General features: G+C 48.5%; 1 protein-coding gene across 1 annotated transcript in view; it reads right to left on the reverse strand.

The window, feature by feature from the left end:
- Positions 1-27,153, reverse strand: part of LOC120893282 (nuclear pore complex protein Nup88) — a 51,102-nt gene that overhangs the window by 18,532 nt on the left and 5,417 nt on the right. Inside the window, exon 2 of the mRNA XM_040295080.1 lies at positions 15,544-15,713. Coding sequence (XP_040151014.1) covers positions 15,544-15,713 — 170 coding nt within the window. The remainder of the gene's footprint in view (positions 1-15,543; positions 15,714-27,153) is intronic.

Raw genomic sequence — 27,153 nt, forward strand, 5'->3', positions numbered from 1 at the left:
AGGTTGTATGACAATTGTCTTTCCTAAAAGCTTCCTAGTCCGCACACTTGTGTGGTGAAATTGGAGTACAAGGAGGAAGAGGAAGCGCAAAATTATGCTCTTCTAAACAAGATTACTTCAGTCCAGCTGTCCAGATGGAATGTCCCTCTGTGCGTGTCGGAGGGAATGAATGGTTTATTGGTAAAACTGGACAAAGGACGAGGACTCGAGAGGCGAGTGAACCGGACACGCAAATCAACCTTCCTCTACTTCAATCTTGCACCATCTTTCCATCAGCAGACCCAGGAGTCCCTCCCTCTTGTAGGGTTTGATTGGAACAATCAGCTCAAAAGAAAGCAGAAATGTAGAAAGAATAGAGAATTGTCCACCGGGAGCCAATTTGGGGAACAAATATATTTAGATTGCACTGATATACAGAAGGCAGTATTTTGGAGCTGCACCATTCATTTGCATCCCTTTGCAACCCGAGCCTTCCTCGATGCACTTTGCCATGGGGAAGCAGTATAAGGCAACGGACTTTCCCCGAGGTTAGAGTCGAGGTCGACGGGCAGATACCTGCATTTCCGTAATTATAATTTCAACGGGTTTGTTTCCGGTCGGTGCGCGAAAGAAGCCATCACAGTCATCATCATCACTAACGTCCTCCATTCCCTTCCTTTCCCAGGCATCTCCAACACCAGAGAGAGAGAGCAACGTTCATCATCACCATCGAAAATTGTCGAAAAGGATTATAATACGAGCAATAATAATAGTAATAATAATATGATATTTCTCATTCTCATTCAGCTTCAGCGCACTCGAACGAAGGTTGGAACCAGAGGCCGCCACCAACGACCGTAGTCAGTGTCAGTGTGATGATGCAGGATGTTTCGAAAATGGGGGCGCACATCAACAGGAAAGCAAATGGTAGGCAAATGGGACAAAAAGAAAGCAACGGGCAACACAACATTCGGGATGGCACACGGGAGGAAATGGTTGTATGGCATAATAAATACATCGTTTCGGTTGGAAGCAAGGACGTTTGGGTTAGACCAGTGCCACTATCATTATCCGAAACACTGTAGGCGAGTGGGAGCAGCGAGTGACGCGATACGGCAACGAGAGGTCGCTTAAATTCGCGAAAAACTGCTTTCTTCACCAAAACGCTTTACTGTGTGTGTGTGTGTACCATCAGCATCAGTAGAGCAGACCGAGTAGTGGCCGGTTGGAATTGGGCTAGCTCCCGGTGTGTGTGTGTATGGCAGAAGTTCGCTCATTCGAAACAGATCATCCATTTTGTCTGTGAACGCCAGGTTAGAATGTTGCTGCAGAATGAGCCAGCCAGGAAGAGAGCTAGCCAGGGGTGGATGGGAGAGATTGCCAGTCCAGAAAGACCCTCTGCATTACCTGAAGATCGAAATGAAGCAACGAACAGAGCAGCAGCGGCGGCGGCGGCGACAGCCAGCACATCCGGTCACATCCGGACACAACAGTGCAAGCAAGTCGGGAGCAAATTTTCTAGTTAAATTAATTGTAAATTTTGCAATTATTATTTTGCGGTGAGGTAAATTAAATATCATATAATTTCATAGCTTCTGCTCGGTTTGGCGTCGCGACACAGCAGGGAACCACCGGCAGTATCTCGCTCTTTCGCTGGGCGGCGCACGAGGAGAAGAGTCAACGCGAATGTGGTGATTCCCCGACCCCGTTCGCTCGCGTTTGGTCGTCGGATGAGAATGTGTTTCGCCAAACGTTTGACTATCCTCTGGATCACGCGGCTGGGTGGTGGGGTGGAGGAGGCGTAGTAGTTTGTTTTCGCCCACGGGTACGTAGGTTTTAGTGTTGTAAGGCTGGGGAGGGGACTGTACCTGGTGCCCCGGATGTATCATTCCAACATCTGGATAGCCACATTCGCGTACGGACGTAGCGGTGGTACGTGTACAGGATGATCTTGGAGAGAATACATTTAAGCAGATAGGTTTAAAACTTGCGGCAAACATTTTATGATAATTTAAGAGGAGCATAAGCATTATTTCCCTTAGATCAGTAACACACTGTACTGAGTGAGTGTGTATGAGAAGATCCAGTGTGCTGAATCGTCATTGTCACACAAGCAACATTGAAGTCATAAAGAAATGATAAGTAACGAAATGCAGGGGGGGAACGAAGTACAGTGATCACATAAACCAAAACAAATGATCTGCACTTTCCATCAAACAATTCCTCCACTGGCTGGATACGCTGCTCGATGATAAAGTGCAGCATCATTGTCGCCCGGAAGAGAAAGAAAGGCCCGGAAAGAGGCGTCGTTGGGGAGGGGGAGGGCAAAAAAGGGAACGGTTGAAAGAAATCTAGCGCCAATTTCGGCCAAAGTAACTCGCCTCCGCTGCCACACTCCAAGGGCGAGGCGTCACAGTCGAAAGAAATCTTTGTACTTTGAGGCGAGTTCCGCCAGCAAGATGGCCATCTTTTGTTTCGACCACGAATAAATTTGTCTTATCTTGCATCCGGGTTTGTCTTCACTGCTACCGGAATTTGTCCTCTCCTCTCGGTTGTCCTTCTTCTCTCCCTACTGTTCAGCAGGCAGGCAGGCAGGACACGTTAGGACGGATTCAGGTGGCCCCGACCGGTTGAGGCGAAAGAAGTTTTGCACTCTTTCGGCCCGGCTGGCTCAGTATTGCAGTGGGTTTTATTAACTCTTTTAATTTTATGACCATTTACTTCCGTTTCCTAAGTACGATTCCTCTCGACCGAAGAAGTTTGTTACCGGCTGTGCCGTGGAGGATTCGCATTTGTTCCCTCCACTCTCACCGCACACACACACACACCGGTTGGCGCAGCGAAAAGTCAAATGAATTGAAGTAAAAGGAGGAGGAGCTTGGCTTTGCACAGTTGTAGCAATAGTGTGGCGCTGGTTGAAGTTGGAGTGTGCTACGCGGTTATCATCCTATCATTACCGCTTCGTATCCTCTCACCGAGTAGTGCTCTTGTGGAGTGGTGGAGTTAGTGACTTTTGAAAAATAATTTGCGATTTTTATTGAATCCCTTCGTAGCCAAGCATTTTCCCCGTTTGCACAGTGTGTGTGTGTGTGGTTTAAGACACTCTCAGGCGCTGTCTGCCATTATTTGCACTGATGTGAAATTAAAACCATATCAACCGTGGCGTCTAATTTACAACGCTTTACATTCAAACACTCTCTCCCACACACACACACACATGTTGCGCAACCAGTTCTTTTGGGGTTCGTTGCCGATAGCCTGACGGGGAGAAAGCATATTTTAATTAATATCTTCCCTAGCGAACTTTCCACCGACATTATCCACCTGGCGACGACGCAACAGAATCGGCGTTCTCTATAGGCGTTTTTGCAATTGAAATGGAATAGGCACTCACGTGTTTGCCAACAACCGCCACCGCGCTAACACACACACACACATGACGGCGGGCAAAAGTATCAAAGCAAGCGCTCCCCTTTGGCGGTTGCTACTATCTTGGCGGATTTAAATTAAACACCAGCGATTGTGCGCAAAAAGTGCGCAAACTACAAAATGTGCCGCACAATGTTGCGGTTCAATACGCGTTACGGAGTGAGAAGGTAGTAGCGCACTTTGAAGGTACCCCGAAGGTAGACAGAATTAGTTTTCTACAGACATAAAAAAGTCGATTGGGTTTTGTTAATGGTTCGGAAGACGCAGGATTATGCTTTTAAAAACTTTGCACACTCCACCACAGCGCATACACATCATCCTGCGATGACCATAAGCTAATCTAATAAGAAGCTGCTGGTTGATCAGCTAACTTATCCTATTCTAGGCTAGAAGAGAAGGGGGGGGGGGTCCAATTACACTTTGCTGGGCTACTTTTAATGACCTACCGTGGGCTGGAGCTTTCGCACTAAAAATCTTCTCGGTTCTCCCGCGTGAGCGAAAGATAATCTTCCCGGTGCCCGGGTCGTAAAAACTCATCCCACAGATGGAGATGGAGTGCAGCAGCAGTGTAGCAGGAAAACAAGGGCAAGGTGCACCAAAGAAAGGGGGAGAAAAGCATTGGCAGGGCTATTGGCAGGGATGCTCACAGGCCGGGAAAGCATCCACTCCAGAGCTCCATCAATCAACAGCGCTAAGTCCGTTGAAATATGATTGCACGATAGGGACATGAGATGAGGGCCAGGAATTAACGGCTCCTGCCTTCACTTTGCACACACACACACACACACACACACACACACACACACTCAGGCCCCAAAGAGCGTGGTACAAAGTACAAAGCTGCATTCTGGAATAATCTAAATTCCCGAAATACCCGGAAAAGGAAGCGGGAGGAAGTGGAGATTGGGCGGACCCTTCAATTCCGTACCCGTTGCTCGTCGTCTCGTTGCTCGAAAGGATTAACAAAAATTCACATATTTATGGTCTTGTTCAAAGTCATTCCCGACCTTTTTGGGGTTTTTTTTGTCTGCTGTTGTATGCGGTCACACACGGTTGGAGGTGGAGGTAGAAGAAAGAGCACACGAAGGATGGTGGCCTAAGGTGTGTGCGAGTGTGTGTGTGTGTGTGTATGATGTTCCGTGTACGAATCCTCACGAATGTTGCATTTTTTATTCATGTCTCATCCAACATTTCCACCGATTTGGTAGCGCTCGGGCTGATTTTATGTCGGGCGGGGAGGAAGGCCACCAGGCAGGCAGATGAGCTGCACTTGGCTTGGTTTGTGTACAAGGAACAAGGGGTGTGCGGTTGGTTCTCGGCGACACAGATGCAGCACGCTAAAAACGAAGAGATTCATGGCGTCGATTACACGAATTTGCTTATGCATAGGCACGACCTTACCGACCGGGGAAAAAAACTCCCCACGAAAAACGAAACCCTTCTGATTTTGGAAAATTTCCTTATAACTGGCACTCTGGTGGACAGAAAAAAGGGTTGTCAACCTGATAACCATGTACCATTTAGATGGGGGAGAGGTTGTTTTTTTTAGGCGGAGGTCAAAGCTAATAGCTAAGAGCAAGAGCGCAGAGAGAGAAAGGGACAGAAAAAATTGATTCCAATTTTGATTGGGCCTGGTTTTTTACGAGACGAGCGACTGTTCAGATTCTGTATGCGCTTTATGAACAATAATAAATTAAATAGAATAAGAAAAGGCTTGCAGCAGCAGCTCACGGGTAAAAGCTAACCCCCCTTTTGTTGACGGAACGTGCGTCAGGCCAAATAGTTACCGGTAAGGGAAGTACAACTTGTACATCTTTCATCGGGCCTGGTTTGTATTATTTATTTATTCAGGGTAACCCAGTGCCTCCCCCCCAATTCTCCGCACAAGGCCGATCGCAACCTGCCGGCCAGAATTTTGGCTGATTTGAGATCATCACCATAAATCACGGATCCTGAGCGGCTTTTGTTGCTGCTGCTGCTACTACTCTTGTGCTACACTTGAGAGCATGAACCTCGACGCAACCGATGGTGCTCTTAAAATTTCTACGAAGATTAAAAAAACTCTTCCCCCAGTTCATCGCAAAGCGTCAGGTCACACAGCAGCATCGGGGTGTCGGGGAAAAACGGGGGCAGTTCCTCCTCTACGCACTGATTCCGGTGCGATTTCATCACTCAAATTTCGCATACTTTCACTCATTGCATTTTCCAGCAGACAAGGCGGATCGAGAGGAGGTGGTGGTGGGGTAAAAACACGGCACTGGAGCAATGCAGAACGGTTCACCGGGCTCACCCAGATGAAGAATTTTATAGGGTCAGTTTTTACGGCCGCATAAAATACAGTATTCACGAACCGCTCTCTCTCTCCCTCTCTCTCTTTTGACTGCAGAAGGAGGGTGGCATGGAGCACGTTCTGTTGCTTTTGACCCTTTCCCGGCGTCATGATTAACAAACGGTTTGCTCTCCCCAATTCACCTTTGCACACACCAGCACCAGCGTGGCAACAGAAATCGACGGGGATTATCAATGTTCAAACGAACTTGCGACCAAAATCCACACCATAACGGAGTGCATCAAGCCACCACCGTCCTCTCCCTCCCTTCCATTGAGAGGGCGGCTTCCTTTGCGCGGCAGGGGAATTTGTAAATATTAGATAAAAAAGGAGAGTATTAACGGACCGAACACAACAAAAAAATCTTCTCCCCTGCACAAGCTAAATGACACAGACACCAAGGCCCGTGAACAGATCTGTCCCGGGAAACTGAAGCGACCACCACCCATCGCAGAGTTAACCCTTTTTTTTGTCGGGCGCGTGGAATTTAGGCGATAAATATGGCGTGCCGGGGGGGGGGGGACATGGCATCGGCAAGTAAAAAGGGGTGACATTGCGAAGGTGAGTGTCGTCGTGCGCGCGTTTGCTTTATGGGTCGAGACGGCGAGTGCGCAAGAAGTGGGCACACTGGTTCTTTCTCTTTTTTATCAAACTATTGCTGAGGGCCATTTTCCGGATTGTTTGCCTCTGGGCTCCTTCGCCCGTGCGCGCGTTTTATGTGTGTAAATTGCATGTAATTTTTCCTTGTCGTGTTTCTTGGAGATAACTTTTTTTTTGTGTGTTTCTGTGTTGTTTGGACCGCCGCCGCGTTTGGGAAGAAATGTGATTTTTTATGATTTTCAATTTGAACCCGGCTTGTTTGTACCATTTCCACCACCGTCACCCGGGGGATGACAATTTTTTCACGCCACCGAGACGGGATAGCGTTGTTTTTTTTCGGCCCTCACTCTTCCATTTATTTGCTTTCGACAGGAGGAACGTAATTAATTAGCCCCCGATGAGGGTGAAATGGCGGAAAATGGCAGTATCAAGGCAACTAAATCCTTTCGATCGTTCGAGAAATCGCGCAAAGGCCCATTGTACCCATTGCAAACGAAGCGTAAAATCAAAGAAGCGCCATGTGAACGCATCAAAAAGTATGCTGCAAAGAGCGATTGCGAGTGCTTTGCGTCCTTTCAAGCATATGTTGGCAACGATTTGGCTTGGATTCGGTCGCTCGCTGTTTCATCGTAGATGAAAAATTGCGCAAACTGTATGATTCTTTGTATGACATTACAAAAGCAAACGGATTGGGCACCAACCGACGGGTAGAAAGAGCAGTGGGGAAAGCCAAAAAAACAGAAACAAGTAAACATATTGCGGGCAGTTAATCTTGAAATCTCGCCGGCGTGGGACAGATTGACGCAAAAGGTTTTAATTTATGCGCGTACTAGCCCCGCCGTTGCTGCGTATGTGCCGCGCGCGCGCCGAATCGCCATTTATCGTCGTCAGTCAATCCCGGGGACGACACTCCGGTGTTCCCGAAGGACTTTCGAAAACTTTCTCGACCCGCGGACGACGGGGAAAAGAAAGTCTTCTAAGAAAACGCACCCAAAACCCGCGTGTGGGAGAGCAGCGACCGAATGATGGTTGACTAAATCCTTCGGACGATTATAATGACCATCGGGCCCGGCGATGACGCTCGGGACGGCCACGTGTGCGGTGTTGTGTTGTGGTTTGCGGTCTCTTGTTGCGTAGAACATTGTTACATCCACTGTTGTCCGTTATTTGTTATAATTAAATGAAAATATTATTTTTAATTAGCGCTTCCAGGTCCGAAGAAAAGGGTCCAGCGTTTGCCACGCTCCGCCGGTCCGGTTTCATTTATCTTTGAATTTTAAGCCGCCACCACCAGCAGCAGCAGCAGCGGCCGCATTCCCCCCTCGGTCACCGCTCTTGTTTCATTCGCCGGAAATTTCCGTCCTCGTGGGGTAAAATCGTTCAAAAAAGCGAACGTGAAGGGAGGAGTGCGTGCGGTGCCGATGGAGGAAGGTGAAAAGGCGAAGGTGAAATAACTCAAAGAAACCTACCGGCTTTCCCCATACACTTCCGGCCGCGTGAGGAATTGCCATCAAACGGTGCCATCCCGTGGGAAGGCTGCGCTGCGAGGGCTGCCTGGTGCCCGTGTATGTGTGTCACAAGCCACACACGCATGAAAAGTCAAGTAAAAGTTTGACTGATGGATAAAAATTTGAATATGATTTCCATCTCCCATTTCCACCTCCTATTCGTGTTTGTGTGTGTTTCGCTTTTCCCTTTAGCTCCACCATTAGAAGATCGGTCCACACACAGCGCCGTTTGCGCGGGATTGTTCCCCGAGGTAGAATGATGGTGGTGAAAATTTCACGATATTCGGGCGCTCGGAACGACACGCAAGAAAGCGAAAAGAAGCAGAAATGAGTTCCCAGATCCGTGACATTATTTTTAATTTAAAGTTTTGTCGTTTGGTAATCAGAGATTAGAGATTTGGCTTCCTGGCTTCTTGCGCGAGAGTTGAAGCCTTCAGCTTTTCACCCTTCCTCCCAACATTCACCTGCATACCGTCCGTCGCCCCATACGAGGGTGGTGGGGTGAATCGTTTCTTTTGATCTTTTACCAGTCAAGCGGTGGTGTGGTTCCGGTCCCGTTCGAAGCCACCCGCAAAATCACATTTTCCACGCATATGACACCGACGACATCACGCATCATCGTCATCAGCCACCAGCGTACCTGGGCACATACACCCTCCTACAATGGGAGGGCGGGCGAGAACAATTTCATGTTTACAAATGACTTCTTTTCGCCCTGCGGGAAGAAGATTTTTAATTGAATCCTATTTTTCTCGCCACCACCGTTCGCACACTCGTTGCCTCGGTGCGTTGTTGTGTGTTCTACACGCACGGGCCCCGTCCCTTGATAGGCGGCCCAAAGGCGAATCGACGACAATGGGAAGGAAGACACATAGGTGTATCGTCTTTGATAAAATGGCCCACCGCGTGTCACCTTTCCTCCCCATTGCCCGAGACGCCGTTGTGTGTGTGCCTTGAAGTGATCATTTTTCTGACAAGATTCCATCACCAGCATGAACGACAGGGTTGCTGAATGAAGGGGTTGCTTCGGGGGGCAAGGTGGAGAAGCAGGTCACGCATTCATGTGAGTTTTTACATGTTTTATCCGGCGAGATAAGATTCGTTTGCAAAGAAAGAAAGACAACGGCAGGACGAGTGCGCGCGTGCTTTCGCGCGGAATGTAAAAAATGGCACCGAGAAGAAGCTGCGCTTGACAGAAATTCTTGGCCATTCCCCCCTTTTTTCTTCCGGCCAGGAAGGGCAAAGCACAAAAGGAAGGTAAATGTGATGGCGGAATAAACGGAGGGGGTAGTTATCACTTATCAAAAGCGAAAACAAGCGTAGCGTGAATTTTGAAGGTGATTATCGCTCGGTTGATGGTTGAATCTGTCAAACGCGCGACCGGCGGGGAGGAGGAGAGAGTGCGATGGTAAAAGGGCACACGCAATGTACATACACATACAGTACGACCCACAGACAGTGAGGTACCGTCGAAAGGCTTAGCGAGAGGAAGCCTTTAAAAATTTATTAAAAACTCGCTGGATTTAGTTACGGAGGCAGGCGAAGACGACACACGCACACGGGTGGCACACGTATTTAGACGATGCCTCGATATGGCATATAATATCGCACCGGCAAAAAGGGTGAAATGGTCGCGCGCGCTCTGCGGTGATGACGATGGCACGCTAATGCTGCCAATGGCATCGATGTTTGGCGGCGGTGGCTTCCTTCGCGTCCCCGAGAACACACCGCGTGGGCCGCGGGTGGTGTAAAACGGACGAGCGAGCAGCAGTAATGATGGGTCCCATAAATGTGCTTCCTTTGCTTTGTATATGCTGGGCCATGCTGTACGGCGTGAGTGGAGAGTGATGTCGAACGAAGAGTGAAACGATGTTTTTGCACTGCCGAGAAGCGGGCGCCGCTGATAACGGAAGCTGACTCGGGCCTGATTATGACTCGCTTATGCCCCCTCTTTCGATGGTGACACGGTGTTGTGATGACGTGTGGTACACACGCCGTCCATTGTTTCGTTACATTAGCATATTATTAATATGTTCGCCTTTTGCATATTGACAGAATGGCCTTTAATGGGGGACGTGTGGTGTAAGGCCTCCCGTTTTCCGCTGTGGCTTTTAACTATCGAGTGTGTTTAGCAACATTTTACGCTAAAAATAAAGAACAAGAATAGTTTAGCTTTTAGTTAGGCACACAGTAAACAACCTGCTTACAAAGTTTTTCCTTCGAATGTGTTATTGTTTTTTTGTGCCTCGCAGTGTCCTCTTTAAGGCAGGTGAATCCCAAAAGACTGCAGAAATAATCTCAAACCGGTGCTGCCGACGACCACCACCACCACCAGGAGCATGTGAGGCGGTGTGGCGAACAACAATTTGGAATATAAATTTCAAACTGAACACATTAGTTAGGGAAGTTTTAAGTCAGGTAAAGACATTATTATAATTCATGTCACTTTTCCACCGCGGAGCCATCCGGCTGGCTGGGAGCGATGGAATTTGCTTCCCGAAATTTTATTTTTCCTTGCCCACCCTTCCCCCACCCGCCACACGCGCTTTAAACAGGATATTGTAAGGGATCGCCACTCGCCAAGGAACGGCGTGCGATGCTCAAGGAAATCAGCGTTCAGCGGGCACCAGCAGCCTGCCGGACCAGCCCGCGCTCGCTGTGGAAAGAGGAACGAAGAAAAAACAAACAAGCACCACCACCACCACCACCACCAAGGACAAAATATCTGCAGCGAGTAGCTAGTTATAAAAATATGCGACACCGTTTGTGTTTAATTGCGCACCGTGACGCACAGCACCACGGGAAATTCGCGATACACGCGCGGATTTCCTCCCCCGGGGGAAAGGTGGCCCCATACGGTGGCCCGAAAAAATAGGAAAAACAAAGTGGAAAAAGTCCAATCCAGTCCCGTTTGGCGCACGTTTGGGGAAAGCGAGGTTGAAACCTTCTGTTTAATATGATTGCGTTACTTGCGGGGAAGGAAATAAATATTTATACTAGGCACGAGACCGGTCGGTTCGGGGCCCAAAATCACCGAAAACCGAACCGGGCGCGCTCTCGCGAGATGATGGCTTTTAATCGCTTTTTAATGGCATAGCGCGGTAGCAGCATCCGCGCCGTCCGTCCGTGTGTGTGTTGTGTTTTGATTTATTTGAACAGAACCGACCGGCGACTTCATCTCTTCATCCGGCACGGCGGCTGCCGCGATGGGCCCCCCAAAAACCCTTCACGGAAGCCATGCGTTGTTTGCGCAAAGGGAAAAGAAATGGAGCGCACACGGATCGGAACTGAAGGTGCGTTGTGCCTAGCAGGGTGGTGCAAGGGGTAACGGGGGTACATCCCAGCACGGACCTACCTGCCACGAATGAGAAAGAGTATTTTCGGGAATCAAAGAAAAACTTCCATTACACACGTTTGATCATCATGATCCTTTCATTTCGGCGGATTTCGGCGCCGACCTTAGCGAAAAGGTAGGGCCCACGGACGACGGTGTGTATCGTTTGAAACAGGAACCCGGTTAGACCGAAGTCCAACAAAATCGTGCCCACAAACACACACACACATATCCTGGGCAATGACTATCTAATGCGGAACCCGGGGCCCGGGCCAGTGCAAACGAAAGGTTACTTACGATTTTTACGGACTTGCGATAAATGGACATAAATTATCCTTGCCCCAAAAGGAACGGGTTCCGACCATCATTGGGGGGGGGGGGGGCGCACATCCGATCCACACGGTAGTTGCAAAAAGGGGTAGAGGAAGTAACCAGAGAGCGAAAGCCAGCAAAAAAAGTACACCAACAGAAACAAAACTCATGCACGGTACAAGCCCTCCTCCCCCCCAACCCCTTTGCTATAAGCCGTACATTATGGGCGGACAAATAAAATGTAATAAAATATTAAAAGGATTCTCCCGCCATTCCTCCGCCACTACTGCCACTACCGGTAAGACGACCAAGAGACAGAGACGGGGTGTGGTGGCGGGAGTCTTTTCCCCGTGTGCGGATGGGCACCTTTTCCGTGTTCGGTCATGGATCCTTTTCCGCTGGACCGAAGGACCAATTGCAAAGCAAAAAGGGGATTCACGCACGACGGCGCCATTTCGGCAAACGTCCAGTCTTGCCTCTCCCGACCCGCGGCCCGAATGCGCTGCGCCATCGCGACCATCTCCCATACACACACACACAGCCACATGCATGTGTATCCGTTCCATATCTTTCCACCTAATATATTTGCTTTGATTAAATAATTAAGCGAACGTAACTTTGGGTTCCGGCTCTTTGATGATGGTTTTTGGGAGGGGCGGGGAAGGGACGGGCACGCGGCGGGGGAGGTTACGGTAACTCGAGAAAACCTCGCACGCTTGAACACGCTGCCGCTGCTGCTGCTGCTGGTGGTGGCCGGCAGAAACCTCTTCGCGAAAATTATAATAATCACTTTCAGATTCCTAATGGATTCATTTGCAGACCCATCGCCCGCCGTAAGACCCGCTGCCGAGGGAAAACTGAGACTGTGGGGCGAGTTTTTCCGTGTGTGTGTGTGTGTTGTCCCGCAAAGGGTACTCTGCACTGGACGCGCAGCAAATGGTCAGAAGCGCTTATCGTGCTGGTTTTCGGTGGGTTGGGATGCTTCCAGCATTGCAAACCTTTCCCGCAAAGACGAGAGAGAGTGTATGTGAGCCCGAACCACCTTGGAGCAATATCAGATACAGCGCTCGTTTCGTTTGGTAGGTATTGTCGTGCATATTTGTGTCCTTTTTGGTGTGTTTTTCATTTTCACTGTATCCATAAGAAATAAAAGATTATCCCCTGCAACAACATAAATACATTATGAATATGGAAAGGACAGAAAATGGAGCGCTGCCCGCGCGGGCAACTACAAAACTCGAAACAAACCTTAATAATGCTGTCGCTTGTGTATTTTTGTGATACTCTTTACTATGTTACACTATAAGAAATGAAGTAAATAAATAATTTCACAACAGTTCGAATGCACAAGGGCAAACAATGCAATCGAAGTTCGAAGAATTCTGGCTACAATTCCTTCCATAAAGCAACTCAACTCCAAAAAATTCCGAACGAAAAGCTCTAGCTTTCCGGTCGCCGGGACCTTCGGGGACCTTTCCCGGGGCTGTGTTGGAAATTTTATAATCTTTTAATAATAGCTCTGCAGCAGTGTTGTGCAGTTTGATATGCGGGTGAATAAATTTTGTGCCGAAACACCTTGTGTGTTACACCAGCGCACCGTTGTCGTCCTCGGGCACAATCGAGGAAAAGCTATACCTCGAACGAAAGCCGGAAGCCGCGCAATAAACATTTGCCAATAGACAACTTCAGATCGACCCTCCAAACCCCGTACCTATGCTGTTCTGACACGACACAACAACAGATTTCGGGTTGTAGTACTGCATTTACCGTCTCCAACCGTGCACTGCAGCAGCCGCCAAGTTAAGGGAAGCTCCATGGAAAGCAGGAGAAGGAAAGCGAGTGCGATGTGCTTTTGCAGTATGGATTAAATCCTATCCCTCAGCGTTGTTGGGCGCCCAATTGGGAGGGCAAAAGAGTGAACAATGTGTGTTTGTGTATTTATATCGTTTGCCTAAAGAAGGAACACGAATTTTAGGTTCGACTGCTGCTGCTGCTGTTGGTGGCACTTGTGCAGGGATTAGGTCCAGTAGGTTTCGCTGCAGCGGAGGGCAAATAGCGGAGCGTAAGCTTCGACTTCGAAGGGATAAGTGATTGTTGAGAGTTGGCTTTTCATTGACTCTGGCCGTGTCCATCGCGCTTTTCCACCTTGTACTTTTGACCAGCTCCAAAGGGTTCTTACAAAATTTCGTATGGATGGATCTCAACATCATCCATTCAATCATCATTCATTTGGGCCAACAGCCAGCATTAAAACCCGCACGCTGAGCGGCACACGGCGGCCGGATGGATAATGTTTTATTCAAATTCGTACATGTGTTCAGAGAAAATTTTAATTCCAATAGCTCGACGCTGCTTCTCTCCCTCTCTCTCTCGCCCTTTGGGTTGTGCAATTATTTACCACCACCGACCACCGAGCGATGAGGCAAAGTTTCGGGAGCCAAAGTCAAATAGCTAAGAGATTTCTTTTCGTGTTATTAGCTCGAGCAATGAGTGCTCGAGGGCAGGAGATTGTTTTTTCGTTCTTTTGCACTTGCTATTGCACCAACCTTCAACGCACGTTCCTTTCCCTCAACCGTTTTATGAGCCCGATGAAAAGCTTCCCCGGGTGAAAGCTAATCGTTCGTCGAGTCGATTATGACACAAATGAGATCTGGCGTAGTACACACCCACAGTGGGGCCGGAAGGGGATGGACGACAGCGGGTTGTCGGTAGTTTGGCAAAGTTGTGCCTTCTTTTCTCTTGTTTCTCTCAAACCCCTTCCCGTATAAGCACACACACACACACGCAGTCGAGGAGGGAAAACGGTACGACCAGCCATCGGAAAAACCAACTCCAATCTGCACTTCACAGGGAGAGATCGGTTCGTTCGAGGACGGCTGGTAGCATTCCCGGCACTACGAACTTAATTTTCCCATATCGGATGTGCCTTTGTGATACACATCAGACGGCGGCGGTGGTGTGTGCGTGTGTGTATACACTCGAGTACGTGTGTAGCTTTTGCTAGTTAAACATAGAAATCTAATTAAAATTAAATCAAATGAAATTTAGATGAACATTTCGGTGCGACGGGCGCGCGCACACACACACACACACAAACAGAGCCGCTCTTGCAACTGAAACCGTCAAACGTGGCCCACCAACTGTACACCGATTTCTTTGCTCGGCAAACGCGGGGGGAAAATCCGGGCGATGCAAAGGACGACGGAGGCGGCGGACGTGGATTTGACTTTCGTTGTTTTTCTTTTGTCGAAAATGTGTTTTACTACTTCTGAGCAGTGAGTGAGTGGTGGGAGGAGTGCGCGCCGGCCGATGCTGCGGCTGAATGTGAAACCAAACAAAAAGAGACGTAATTCAGTATCGGGAACCAGTTCCGGGGAGGAGAAGGAGGCGGTACGTGTGTGCGAGTGCAACACCGAACACGAGAAATTCAGATCCGGCGCGGAAATCCTTTCGGTTCAAATTGTCTGGAACAAGATTTGCGCTAATCCTTTCGCTCCTTCGGCATTTTAGCGGGAGACATTGTGCCACCTTTGCCAGCGTGCGGCGTTGTCGACGGTTGGGAGGGAGTTCTCGTTCGTTTCGACAAACTCTCGGCAATAAATAAAAATAAACAACCGAACATTAAGTCCACTTGATTCTTATTAGGTATTAATTTTTGTTGGTTTCCTGCTCCGAGCCGAGTTGGTGGTGGTTGGTACGGGAGCAACTGCTCAACTTTGCCGAAGCTCGTGAAATTTGCCGCCATTTCCGCGCCCGCTATATTGCCCCCTCTGAAAGGGTTCGGTTATACTTTGTCCACCACCATCGGTGCTGCTGCTAGTGGCCAGAAAATGGTAAAAGCAATTGTAGCATCAGCGCGAAAGGAATTAATGTTATGGGTTTTCTATGCTAATTCTTACGGTGGACACCACCACCATTCGCCGGATCCTACACCAAAAGGGCCAAACAAGGGCAGGCAGTTCTATATCTCGAAACCAATTTTTAGAGCGCGAACAAAGAGCGCCTTCGCGACAACAGAGAGAGAGAGTGTGAGTGAGTGTGCACACACTTACCGACAGATGATGCACTCCTTCCCGTTCTGGTACTGACCGCTGGGGCCCCAGCGCCGGGGCAATTCGATGATGGAGACACCCTTCGGACCGGCCAGCGCTAGAAAGGTCCCGTCCGTGGACGGAAGTATCTTTTCCACCGTGAAGTTTTGCGGTGCCGATGGAATCAGCGTCTGCCAAAGGAAAAAGAAACGGAAAATACCGGTTAGCAAGAGGGAAGGACATACGACACGGGGACAAACAAACAGAAATCAGCCAGTCCGCGACAAGGACAAACAAGTACAGCTGCTTATAAAGGCGCACGGTTGGTTTTTAGGTTTGGTAATTAAACAACGATTCAAATTCGGTCGCAATCTTTATGCTTCCCACTTCTCCCTGCGACCACTGTACCAAAACTTTCTCCCATCCCGGGTCTTTCCCCCCAGACTGTCGGGTCGCGCCTGTATCGGAACAAGAGGTGGCAATAAAAATTTTGAATTATAACGACAAACTCATCCTCCGGCTCCGGGTGGCCCAGTCCTACGACGGTTGCCCGGGGGTTGGCTCGTAATTCATTAATGAAGATCCTTTTTTCCACTCCAAGGGGATGAAGTTTGAGAGTCTGTCTCCCCTTCACTGGGTAGTCGTCGCACCTCATCTCCCTCGGGCGTTTTCGAAAAGCTACGCGACCGATACACGGGCAACAGCAGCTGGAACATTGGCCGCCAGTGCGGGTGCGAGTGGCCTCGAATCTGAGGCCCCGTTCGATAGAAGCGCGCAGGAGGGTTTGCTTTTTTAATGTTTGCCCATAAATATGAATAATAGATATAGACTGCTAATAAACTGTGTGTGTTCGAAAGTGGAGAAATTGTATCGATGTGGCTGCCGGAGAAATAAAACAGCAAAACGAGCACATTGTTGCAGGAAAATGGCGTCTAATTATGGAAAGATTCGGAACGATTCAATTACGGGTAGGAAGGCGGGCCGTTGTCCGAATGGTGGGGGCGCAGAGAGTGGGAGTTGAATCGGCGTTAGCATTCCATTAAAGATTGAAATATTGAAGCACATCTGTCAGGGTGGCGGCGTCCTGTTTTTTCCCCTATAATCTTGTGATTTATGGTCCAAAGCGAGCAATTTAAGCACACTTACATACAAACAAAGAGCCACGAATCGATCGAGCCTGCTTTGCGCGAGACACAAAACGAAAGGTTTAATGCACCAAACATAATCAATAGAACCGTCCGAAAAGAAACGGCAAGAAATGACTCCTTTTACAGTATTGCACCACGTCCATTAACTGATTATTCATACCATCTTCAGAGTGAAGTGGTGGCCTTTTACTCATCTTTCAAAGCGTTGCTGGTGAAATATTTTGATTGCCGATTCAACAAACACACAATAATCAAGACGATGGAACGATGTCATCCTGGCTCTCTATCCGTGGCTATCGTGTCCTTATCTGCGCTGTTTTTTTTGTGTATTTTCTGTACATCTTCCCTGCTATATCTGCCCTCGCCTCATCGTTGATTTGCATGATGATGCTCGTGTACCATTCCATTCCGTGGTTGTCCCTTGTCCGAGAGCGTGATTACGCTGCCGGAGATGATTTCTACACCCCGTCAACTCGGCGTCGCGTCGCGGATATACTTTTACGCTATATTAACATCTCCATTACCATGTCTTTTGCGGACGAAAAGAAGACACAAAAAAAAAAACATACCACCGTCGCGCGGTGCGGAGCCGGAGTGAAGTAATCGTTACTCCAGGCTTTCGGGCAACGACCCTCTCGCGCCCCTTCCTTCCCGGTCACCTAAGCGGCCATCGATTTGTCTTACGCGAACTTCCGAAGCGCCGATATTGCCTCGTTTCAATTTGAAGAAACTCGTGGCCAAGGGGAGGCTTCGGAGGCAGTTGGGAGTTTTGGTTGTAGGTGAAATTACATTACCTTCTCCGAATATGAGGGATCAACGACAGAAGAAACAAAAAAAAAAGAAAAATTTTCCATTCTATGTGCCTGTGGGCATTTTCCTTGCTGTGTGTGTCCTTCGCTTCCGCAGCTCCCAGAGTGCGCCCGCCGTGGAAAGTCTTTTCCCTTGGCAAAACAACAAAAAATTGATTTTAAATCCTCAGTTTTTTCACTGGCTTTACCGAAGTGGGAGTGGGAGCGACAAAAAACGGCCTATCAGCAGCACAAGTAAATGAAGAAGAGAGGTGAAAAAAAACGAAGAAAAGCGATATAAATAATGTATATACATTAGTCAATCTATTTGTGTCTCCCGCGTGGTAGGTTGGACCTTTGCCTTTGCGCCACGGTTCCCGAGCGTTCGGAGAGTCCTTGCTTCACCTTACACCGCCCTCCCCGTGGACGACAAAGACATAAAAATTAAGTGTCTATTTTTTAATTTTCCCTTCACGGTACTTTCCAGCGTAGCAGCAGCGCCGGCATGGAAGCCCCGGGCGTCCATCCATGATGGGCATGATGGAATCGAATTCGGCCAGATACGATCCTCGCGAGACGGCGCGCGGCGAGGCAGCATTGCGCCAAAAATGACAAACTTTCGCCGATAATTTATGCATGCAGGTCAAACCGAGCCGATGGCCGGAGCCGTGTTCGTCTCCCTGGAGGAGACGGCGCAAAATGCCGGAAGGAAGTGAGCAGAAAATGTTTCATTACTGCGTTTTTTCTCTCTCTTCTGCTCGCCTCCCCTCTCCCTCCCGAAAGATTATGAATGTCGGTTGATTGTGAACAACCGGGAAAAGCGATTCGATGTGAAGGTTTCGCAGATTCGTAATGAAATACGGTTTTCATTTCGCAACGAACGACCACAAAATCCCCCAACGGACCGGACGGACATTGAGTGACTTTTGGCAGAGGAGAAATGAAATGAATTACCAAACACACTCGCCTCGGGGTGCCGCGCCCCGGTGGAGATTTGAGGCAACTTTTGATCGCTTTGAATGCATAATTTACAAACAACGCTCGCTGCGCTTCGGCGAAGAAGAAAGCTTTCCCTGACGGCATCGAAGTCTCCAGAAACCACAACGTAGTGACATTTTTCAAAAGTTGCAGGAGAGCACGAGCTTCCCCAGAGCAGAGCCACACACTGTCTGCGTTTGCGCTGGGAGAATGGAAAACCAATCGATCATTGATTTGTGTGGGGCGAAGGATGTTTGAAGGATGGAAACCGTGTCTCTGAACAAGCAAACTTTCTCTCCACTGCGCGCTCGACCCCACCAATCAACGGGCAGCATCCGAGCGGAAGCGCCCCAACACTTATCAGCGATTGGTTCAAACGTCAATTTTATGCCGCAGAAGGCGGAAGGGGTTTGCGATCGATAGTACGGTCGGCTCCCGTCGCCTGCCGATGGTTCGATAAGGGCAAGAATGAGCAAGAAGTATGTTGCAGGAGCGACGGCTTCCGTTCCCAACCAGAGAGGTGGCTGCGCTCTGGAACTTGCGCTCTTGGGACGCGATTTCCCGCTTTCGATCTAAAGTGAGAGGAAAAAAGAGTTAAAATAGGGTAACGTTTATCTACGTGAATGATTTTTATAGGCAATACATGGAAAATTGAGCTTTAGGGAAAAAACGACTGTATAGAAAAATGGACAATCTAATATTACTTCTCACTCAAGACATTTAACCTCAAGACATTTATCGTAAAAAAGAAGAGACAACACACACGCACACACCTTTGTCTTGGTGTTTTTGGCGATAATCTTGTATTACATTTCAGCACAAATACAAAAAAAAACTGAATTTCCCTGAAAATTAAGAAACAAACTCATTGCACGGTACTGCCGGCGTTACTTCTTATCGCAGCCGTTCAACAATTTCCCGGCTGCTGCTGCTGCTCGCGGCGAACATTGCACTAGAATTCATCTAACGAAACATCAGCTCCCATTAGCCGAGAAACAAGGTTCACCTATCAGATTTTTTGTCAGAAGCATAATAGAACGCTGGTCCCCGATCCCCCGATGGTTGTTTGCCGGGCCGCCGCCGCCGCCGCCACTGCCACACGGACGACCGGGCAGGTGAGTATGGCGCTTTTTATCATTAACAACCTATCAAGGGGTGGATGTGCCGTGACTCCAGCCGCGCTGGAGCGAGCCTTCGGCTGTGGAGTCTATAATTTGCCTGCATAAACATACACACGATCCATTGTGCAGGGGGGAGAGGAGTTTGGGAAGAAGAAAGTAGAAGGAGGAGAAGACGGTGGTACTGGCATGTATTTCGAAACGAGAACCGAAGATACATATACCCCGTCGTGGTGGCCCGGTTTTTCGTTTGCCCGCCCTTGTTACGCTCATGGTGTGTGTGAGTGTGTTTGTATGTGTGCGGGAGTTTGCTGTATTAACCTGGAATTAAAAGTCTGCTTTCTTCGCCTTAAGGATAAGACATACCATTTTTATAATTCATCGCGATGGAAGATGCACAGAGCAGCAGCAGCAGCAGCAACGGTGCAGTTGGTGCGCCCGCTGATGCGAGGGAGCGGGGAAACCCAGGCAGAGGCCAATGCTATTTTCTGGTCGGTGAGGACAACAAAACAGTCAGCCGAGCGCTAGCGACTGGTTGGTTGGTGGGATTTGCAGATTTGCGCCCAACTTCTTCTTTTTTTCTATATAATCGCTTTCCATGACCATGCTCTTTGTCAGATAAGGTGGCAGGCGATGGTGGTGCAACGGGGCATGTGGCAGCGGAAAATGAACTCATCAGTGCAGGCCGGGTGCGCGCGCGGGCGCTAAAGGAAGTGCACACAACCATGCGTCCAATGGAAAGAGTGCCATCGGGCGCCTCCATCTGGTGCGGAATTTGTTTTGTGACGAACGATTGTGCATCCCGCACAGGTGCCGGATACTTTTCATCTTTATTCGCCTCCGTGAAGGCGTACTGAAGCAAGAAATGTGTCCACCTCCGGAGCGACCCGTACCCTCCCCCATTACGTTTTCACCCCTTTTTCCCACTGTCGGAAGAAATCTCAAAAATTATTTATAATAAAACATATGCCCGCCTAATAAGCCCGGGTGGGTGTTGGTGGCTTGATAAGCGGCCTGGGATGGCAATGGGCATGAGGCCACCACCCACCCGATACATGCGAACGGCATCATCAGGCAGATCCCTAAGGCGGGACGGATGCATTTGGATATGACACGAAAGAAAACCCTCATCACCAGAGCCGGTCGGACGGTCGGTCGGTCGGTCGGTCGGTGGCAGCAAAGGGCGCGCGCACACAGATTTTGGGTGGAACAAACGTGCGCCCGCGTGTGTGTGTGATGGAAAAACGCATGCACGACAAGAAAGGGGGGTTATGAGTATGAAAAAGAAAAGAAAAAAAAAAAGAGAACACCACCGCCAACGAAACAAGCAACAGGAAAGTAAGCGGAAAATTTGTTCACTTCATTTTTCCTTACGCTTTTCCACCCTTGGCTTTGCCACCAGCCAGCCAGCCAGCGCAAACATAAAACAACACACAACCAGCATCAGCAGCATAATCATCAGAAGCATATCATGCTTTGCCGTTCGTCTTTTGCCAGCGACAAAATTAACCTTCTTCAGCGTGCAGCAACAATGTGTGGCCACCGTGCTGCTACGGGAGTGAGGTACCCTACATCCCGTGATGCTTCCCGCAGGATGTGCCGGAACAGTTGCCCCCTCCCCTCCGCGCGACTGCTACCACACCAAGCTGCCTCCACTCATTTCGCATGTCGTGATTATCCAAGCTGAACATTCCCAATTAAAAATTTGTTTTTCTTTGCCCAAAACAGCAAACAGCAGCGCCGGATGAAGGCACGGAGGGAGGGCGATGCATAAAGGGCATAAAATGCCCGTGTACGTCTGAGACGGGTTCGCTCTTCTTCGCTCTCTCGCATGTCACCCATCATCATATCGAAGAATGAACCGCGATGTTTCGGAATCGTATTGTGGATGCTCCGCTATCAGGATTAATGCAGCTTTTAGCCGTTTGCGAAATTGCGGTTACCGGGGAAGAGCACCATCTCTGGCACAGAGAGTGAGAACAGTCCGGGTAGGGTGACATGTTTGTTCTAAATCACACAAAAATAATAAGGAGCAAACAGATAATTGCAATTTAATTTCGCCAGAATAAATGCAAAACCAGTCTCCGTCGCGTTGGAAGGAAAGCATGTTTGTTTCATAAAGAAGATGGTATTGCTTTGAGAAGTATTGTAAAAATGTTATTCCACAATAAACTGCACATTGGATTCAACGATCCATTAAATGAAGGATCTCGTTACGTGGATGCTGCGCTGGTAACGATGTTGGGGATGGAGGAAACTTTGGCGAATCACCACCACCCCGAAAGCTCGTCAATGCTGTCCATAAATCATACGTTTTACAGCTTTCAGTTAGCATAAGTACTGGCTGCCGAGTTCGCTGACGGGCGTCTAGTGTCGTTAAATTTGATGTGCTTCGCTTCCCTGCGCCCTGCTTGCTCTGCGTCACGTACAGAACGATGGCACACAACGAGACGAGACGAGCATCAATTTTTACACCCATGTGAATGGTAAACAGCAACATAACAATCTTATAAGCGATTGAATTGCAACATACAGAATTAGCTGCGATGTGTTCAAGGAAGTCCAGCAGTGCGGTATGCGCGGGGGGGGGGGGGGGGGGTTAAGGGAAGTCAGCGCGCACACCACCGAGTACTGCGCTTCATAAAATTTTATTATGCATTTTGCCAACGCCACTGAACCGGTCGGGAGAAAAATCCTGCATCTAAAACGTTGCGGCCACGCCACCAGAGCAACCGTCGACAAGCAGCCGTTCCCTTTATGGTGCTCCGTTCAACCCTTTTTCCCTGTTTTCTTTGCAGCAGTGGGTTGGGTGGTATGCAATCCGAATTCTTCCCGCTCTGAAATTGGACAGCAATAGATATTGTTTCAATTACAAAGTAAATATATTATTTTCAACACTCCCATGCGAGCGCTCTTCGTGCAGCTGTCCGCAGAAGGACAGCCCCGAAGTAGAGTGGGAAGCCCAATGGCCGATAAAGTGAATCGTTTATGCAAGAAAACAAAGAAAGACAGAACAGGGGAAAAAAACCTAACAGCATCACTTAACAAAATAATAAATAGCTAACAATTTCGTTTGAATGCCAATTTATGCACCCTCTTTCGGGCATTCCTTCCCGGCGGCGCGTACGTGTTGACGCGAATCGAAGCGTATCGCGTCGGGTAACTCTTTCGCATACAGCAGCGCCGCAATAGCTGACCCATCGCTGATATTCGAAAGGAAGGAAAGGAAATGAAAGGCAGAAAAAAAATCAACAAATCGTCCTCGTAGAAAGTGGAATATTTTCACGAAATTTACATTTCTTCTTCACTTCTTACTCTGAAGGACCTCTCTCGGGCGGGTGTGCCGTTCGAGTCATTGCAGAAGCCAATAATCGCGCAGCTTCTCTGCTACAGCTCCAGCTTCTTGGCAAGAGGACCTTCGTGGGACTTTCTCTGTGAAAATGAGGCAGAGAGGAAGAGAGCGAGAGAGGAGCTCTTCACTTCAAACATTGCTGCCGAGATCACCGAATCGTGACGGTGTTGATGAATCCTTTCTAATTTAGTTTGAATTTCACACCTCGTTATGAGATTTTTTTCTGTTGTTGCTGCTGCTGCCGTTCTACTCCTAAGCCACCGGTGGTGGTGGTGGCGGTGGTGAAGATTGAATGTAATGGAAAATGAGTTTTTTTTTAATTATTGTTCACCGACAGAAAAGTTCATGATAAAATGCAGGTAAATAAATAAGCAACAGAGAGTTAGGTGGAGAGAGAGAGCGAAACAAAAAAACAAACAAAACCAAACAACATTCAGTGCCTCGGCAACGGGCAACTAAATTAATTAATCCGAACTTTTAAGGGTGCGCGCGCGCACCGGAAAGTGCTAAGGGTGAATTTTCGCACCATTATAAATAAGTTTTCACCTTCACCAATTGACTTCCGGTGGTGGATGATTGGTATTTTTAAAAAAATACCGTTACAGTGTAAAAGAATGCGTTTGTCGATAGGTTACAACAAAGAATGGCAATATTGTGGGAATAATCTATTAATTGTAGTACTTCGGAGATCGTTTTCATTCGATCTGATGACATTTTTTCTATATTCTTGTCAAACAATATCCATCCTACAATTTGAATCACAAAATTCAGCAACAAACTAAATCCAGAACCAGAGTTGAGCAGTCGTTCTCTCCCTTTTCGCTCCCTTTTCATCCTACCAACAACAACCAGCTCACAAGTTGCAGCAATAAAGTGAATAAAGACAGCAAAACGCGTCGTGTTGAAAAACTTACGAGACGCAATATAGAGAAGCTAAAAAAGGTAGAAATAAATGGAAATTATAATTATACCTGTTCTGGCTGCACTTTCGAGTGGCACGATAAAACGGATTTCTTTGCTACGTTAAACTCGTCCATCCGCACCCGCCCCACCCGAGGGATTCAGTTGGCCAGAATAATCATCACCACTGGCCGCGCCGCGCGAAGCTGTAAGCGGTGTAAAATCACATCAAACAAAATGGTGCGCGACTTGGGAAAGCAGCAAAAATAAAAAGCACATGCTTCAGGAGTGAAACACAGGAGACAGGAACCGAAAAGGTGGTAGAAAACGCACCAAACAACATCGCTTTGGAATGAGTGGGAGCGAGAAGCAATGCCACAGATTCCGTTTCGTGGCGTCCCCAGAGGAAGATGATAGGCAGATACGGAACTCCTCTCGAGACACGTGGGTTCGCGCGGCGGCGGTCTCGATGAGCCGGATTTTCCCTGTAACAGCCGAGCTTGGAACACAGAAACAACGCGCTCTAGAGGAAAGGGCGCAAGAAATCAACGGTGGACAGAATGAATGGGACCGGATGTGTGTTGGTATAGATGAAATTGGTTCCTGTCGTTCCACAAAAAACCGCGCAAAACCCACCAAGTGTGAGTGAGAAGCGAACCGGGCGACCCGCACGAGTGTGCACTTGTGCATGCATGAAGGCCTCTTGCGCGATCCTTTGACTTCCGCAGGAGGAATTTTTGCTTTTTTTTGCCCTCATCGTACCGTGGTCCGCGGTGGCTGTTGCGGTTGCTCTGGTTGCTGCTGGCATTTCGGAGTGCGATCGGCAGCGGTACCATTTCCACTCCGCGGCTGCTAAATCCCGAACGCTTCCAACAGGAAACCGGAACCAGGGACGGAAAGATCTCGGTCGGTAATAATTATAATCATAAATCGGTTGGAGATTTGTAGCAGCCAAGTGCGACATGCCCCCCCTCCCCGTATATCCTTCTGTTCTGCTCCCTTTTGCACACTTGCACAGGCGAAACAATTTGCCTAACACGCAACACACTTCAGTGCATCGTGGACCGTGGTGGTTGGGAGTGGGTGGGGCGGGGCGGCGAGAAGAAATGGAAACCAAAAAATCACCAAAGCAAAACCTATTCTCCTGCCACTTCAGCGGCAGCCACCACATCCTAAACGGTGACCTCGTTGAGAAAACTTCGTCGCGGTCACAGATCCATGCATCCATACAGGTGGGACTGGGTGGTTGGGGTTGGGAGTGTGCACGATACAAACTACAAACAGCAGCAGCAGCAGCAGCCAGGGAAGAAATAAATAAAATTACAAAGCATCAAAACCGAGCCGGAAGTGCAAAACCCGCGCACTCGACTCGAAGTTTCCTTCCGTGCGGAGTGAAGGTGACGGAGGCACAGTACCGAGCCGCCACCGAGAGCCGTGGAAATTATCTCGCTGCGTGATGAAAGACCGCGACACAACACACGACATGAATTTTCCACTTCATCGAAGTTCACAGGAACTGGCTGGGTCCGGGGGGGAATTTCTTCATCGGGCCGTCGAGCGCTGGAGTGAGCAATCAGTGTAAATGTTCCGCCGCAACATCTCGCGAAAGGATACTTTTGCCGCAATTAAATCGCACGATTGTATGCGCAATTATTGCTGCTTGTGTGAATGGCCAACCAAGAGTTGGCAGGCTTAACCTCAGATGGAACATGTACTATAATATAGAATAGTTTCAAACTTGTTTTTGTGTGGATCTTTCGCAAAAAAAGAACACAGCTAATATCGATCCATTATTTGCTACGGACAACACTGACACCTTTTTATGCGCTCCAATGTACGTACCCAGTAGCATCATTTCTTCCATTTTCCGATGGGCGATAAATACAAACACACCGATTGATGGAGGGATGATGACGGAAAATCAAATCAACGTTTCCGCCGAAGCCAGCACACCACAGTTCGGCTGATTCTTCATTCTCCCTTCATTCGGCGGACGCGTACGGCCGTCTCCCAGGAGACTCGACACGGGGGCTGGCTGCGTAACAGGGAAAACGGTGGACCAGCAAACAAAGTGTGGCCAGACCCATTCCACCAGCGCCAACCATTATCCATCCGGAAGCGGATGTAGTAACAGATGTTTGCCCATCAGCCTTGACAAATGGCCTGTGAATTAAATTGGTTAATAGATGATGGATACGTATCAGCAGCATCGCAACACCATTCCCTCCCTTCCTTTCCTCCCTTGGTCCCGGCTGGTCGCTTTTTGATGATCGAAGAGATAAGAGGAACCATATTTTTGTTTGTATCTAGTTCACCGGTGGGGAGGTTCGTTTATGGTCCAGAGCTGCAGCGAGACGGCCGCACGCGGGGCGGCAGAAGGTACTCCAACACTCTAAGGTGACGTTGACCATAATCATAATAATAGATCATTATATCGTTAGGGAGAGTTCGGACTCGTGCGCGGGCAGCGGTAAAAGGCAACAAAAACGTGTTACAACGTCGATGAAGATGATGCTGATGATGATGATGATGAGGACGGGGAGAAGAAATGGACGGCGAGAGGCGTCACGGGTAAAGGCCACCGATGATGGGTCGATGGTCACCAAACTAGGTGATATGGCTCTTTGAATTAGGCTGCCAAAAAAGCGCCTGGCCAAACTAAATTGGATCATGTCGGGTGAATTCACTTTGCAGAAAGGTGTGAGAGGTATGTACACCCCACCTCCACGAGAAGGTCTCCAATGAGGCCGTCCTTCGTTTCTGTGGTCGATGAGGCGTACATGAATTGAGCACATTTGGCTGCCGGTGTGGATGAACGAGACAGCACGACAGTTGGTGTTTGATGATGCTTCTTTTGGGATTCTTTTCTTGTCCTCGTCAGGCTCGTCTATGCAGAATGACTCTATTTACGATTATTGGCCTTCCGTTTTGATAGCGTTTGAGATGAAACAGGACGGAGTGCATTAAGAATCGCCAGGATATTCCATTTTTGTCTGTTGCACATTTTCCACAGCTGCATATTGTTCAGAACCACACCTTTTCCGGGATTACGGGAACGTTCTGGAGTCTTTTTTTCTGTATGCAAATTGGTTTCATTTTGTTTGGACGAAGCCAAACCAGAACTATTTTAAGGCCATGATACACCGCCGCACGATAAGCGCTTCTCGTTTGTTTTGTCGAACGAGTGCATGTTTTTAGCATAATTCCGTTGCGCTTCGCTATTTTCGACCGAATGAAAAAGGAAGTAGCTTAACCCGGAGCGTATTAAATGCAATTTTGTAAAATGTGTTTAATGCGAATGGAATGTAAAACATAATGAAGAGTAACACTGCATAAACGAAAGCTCG

Source organism: Anopheles arabiensis, chromosome 2 (assembly GCF_016920715.1).
Source record: "Anopheles arabiensis isolate DONGOLA chromosome 2, AaraD3, whole genome shotgun sequence".
Classification (NCBI taxonomy): domain Eukaryota; kingdom Metazoa; phylum Arthropoda; class Insecta; order Diptera; family Culicidae; genus Anopheles; species Anopheles arabiensis.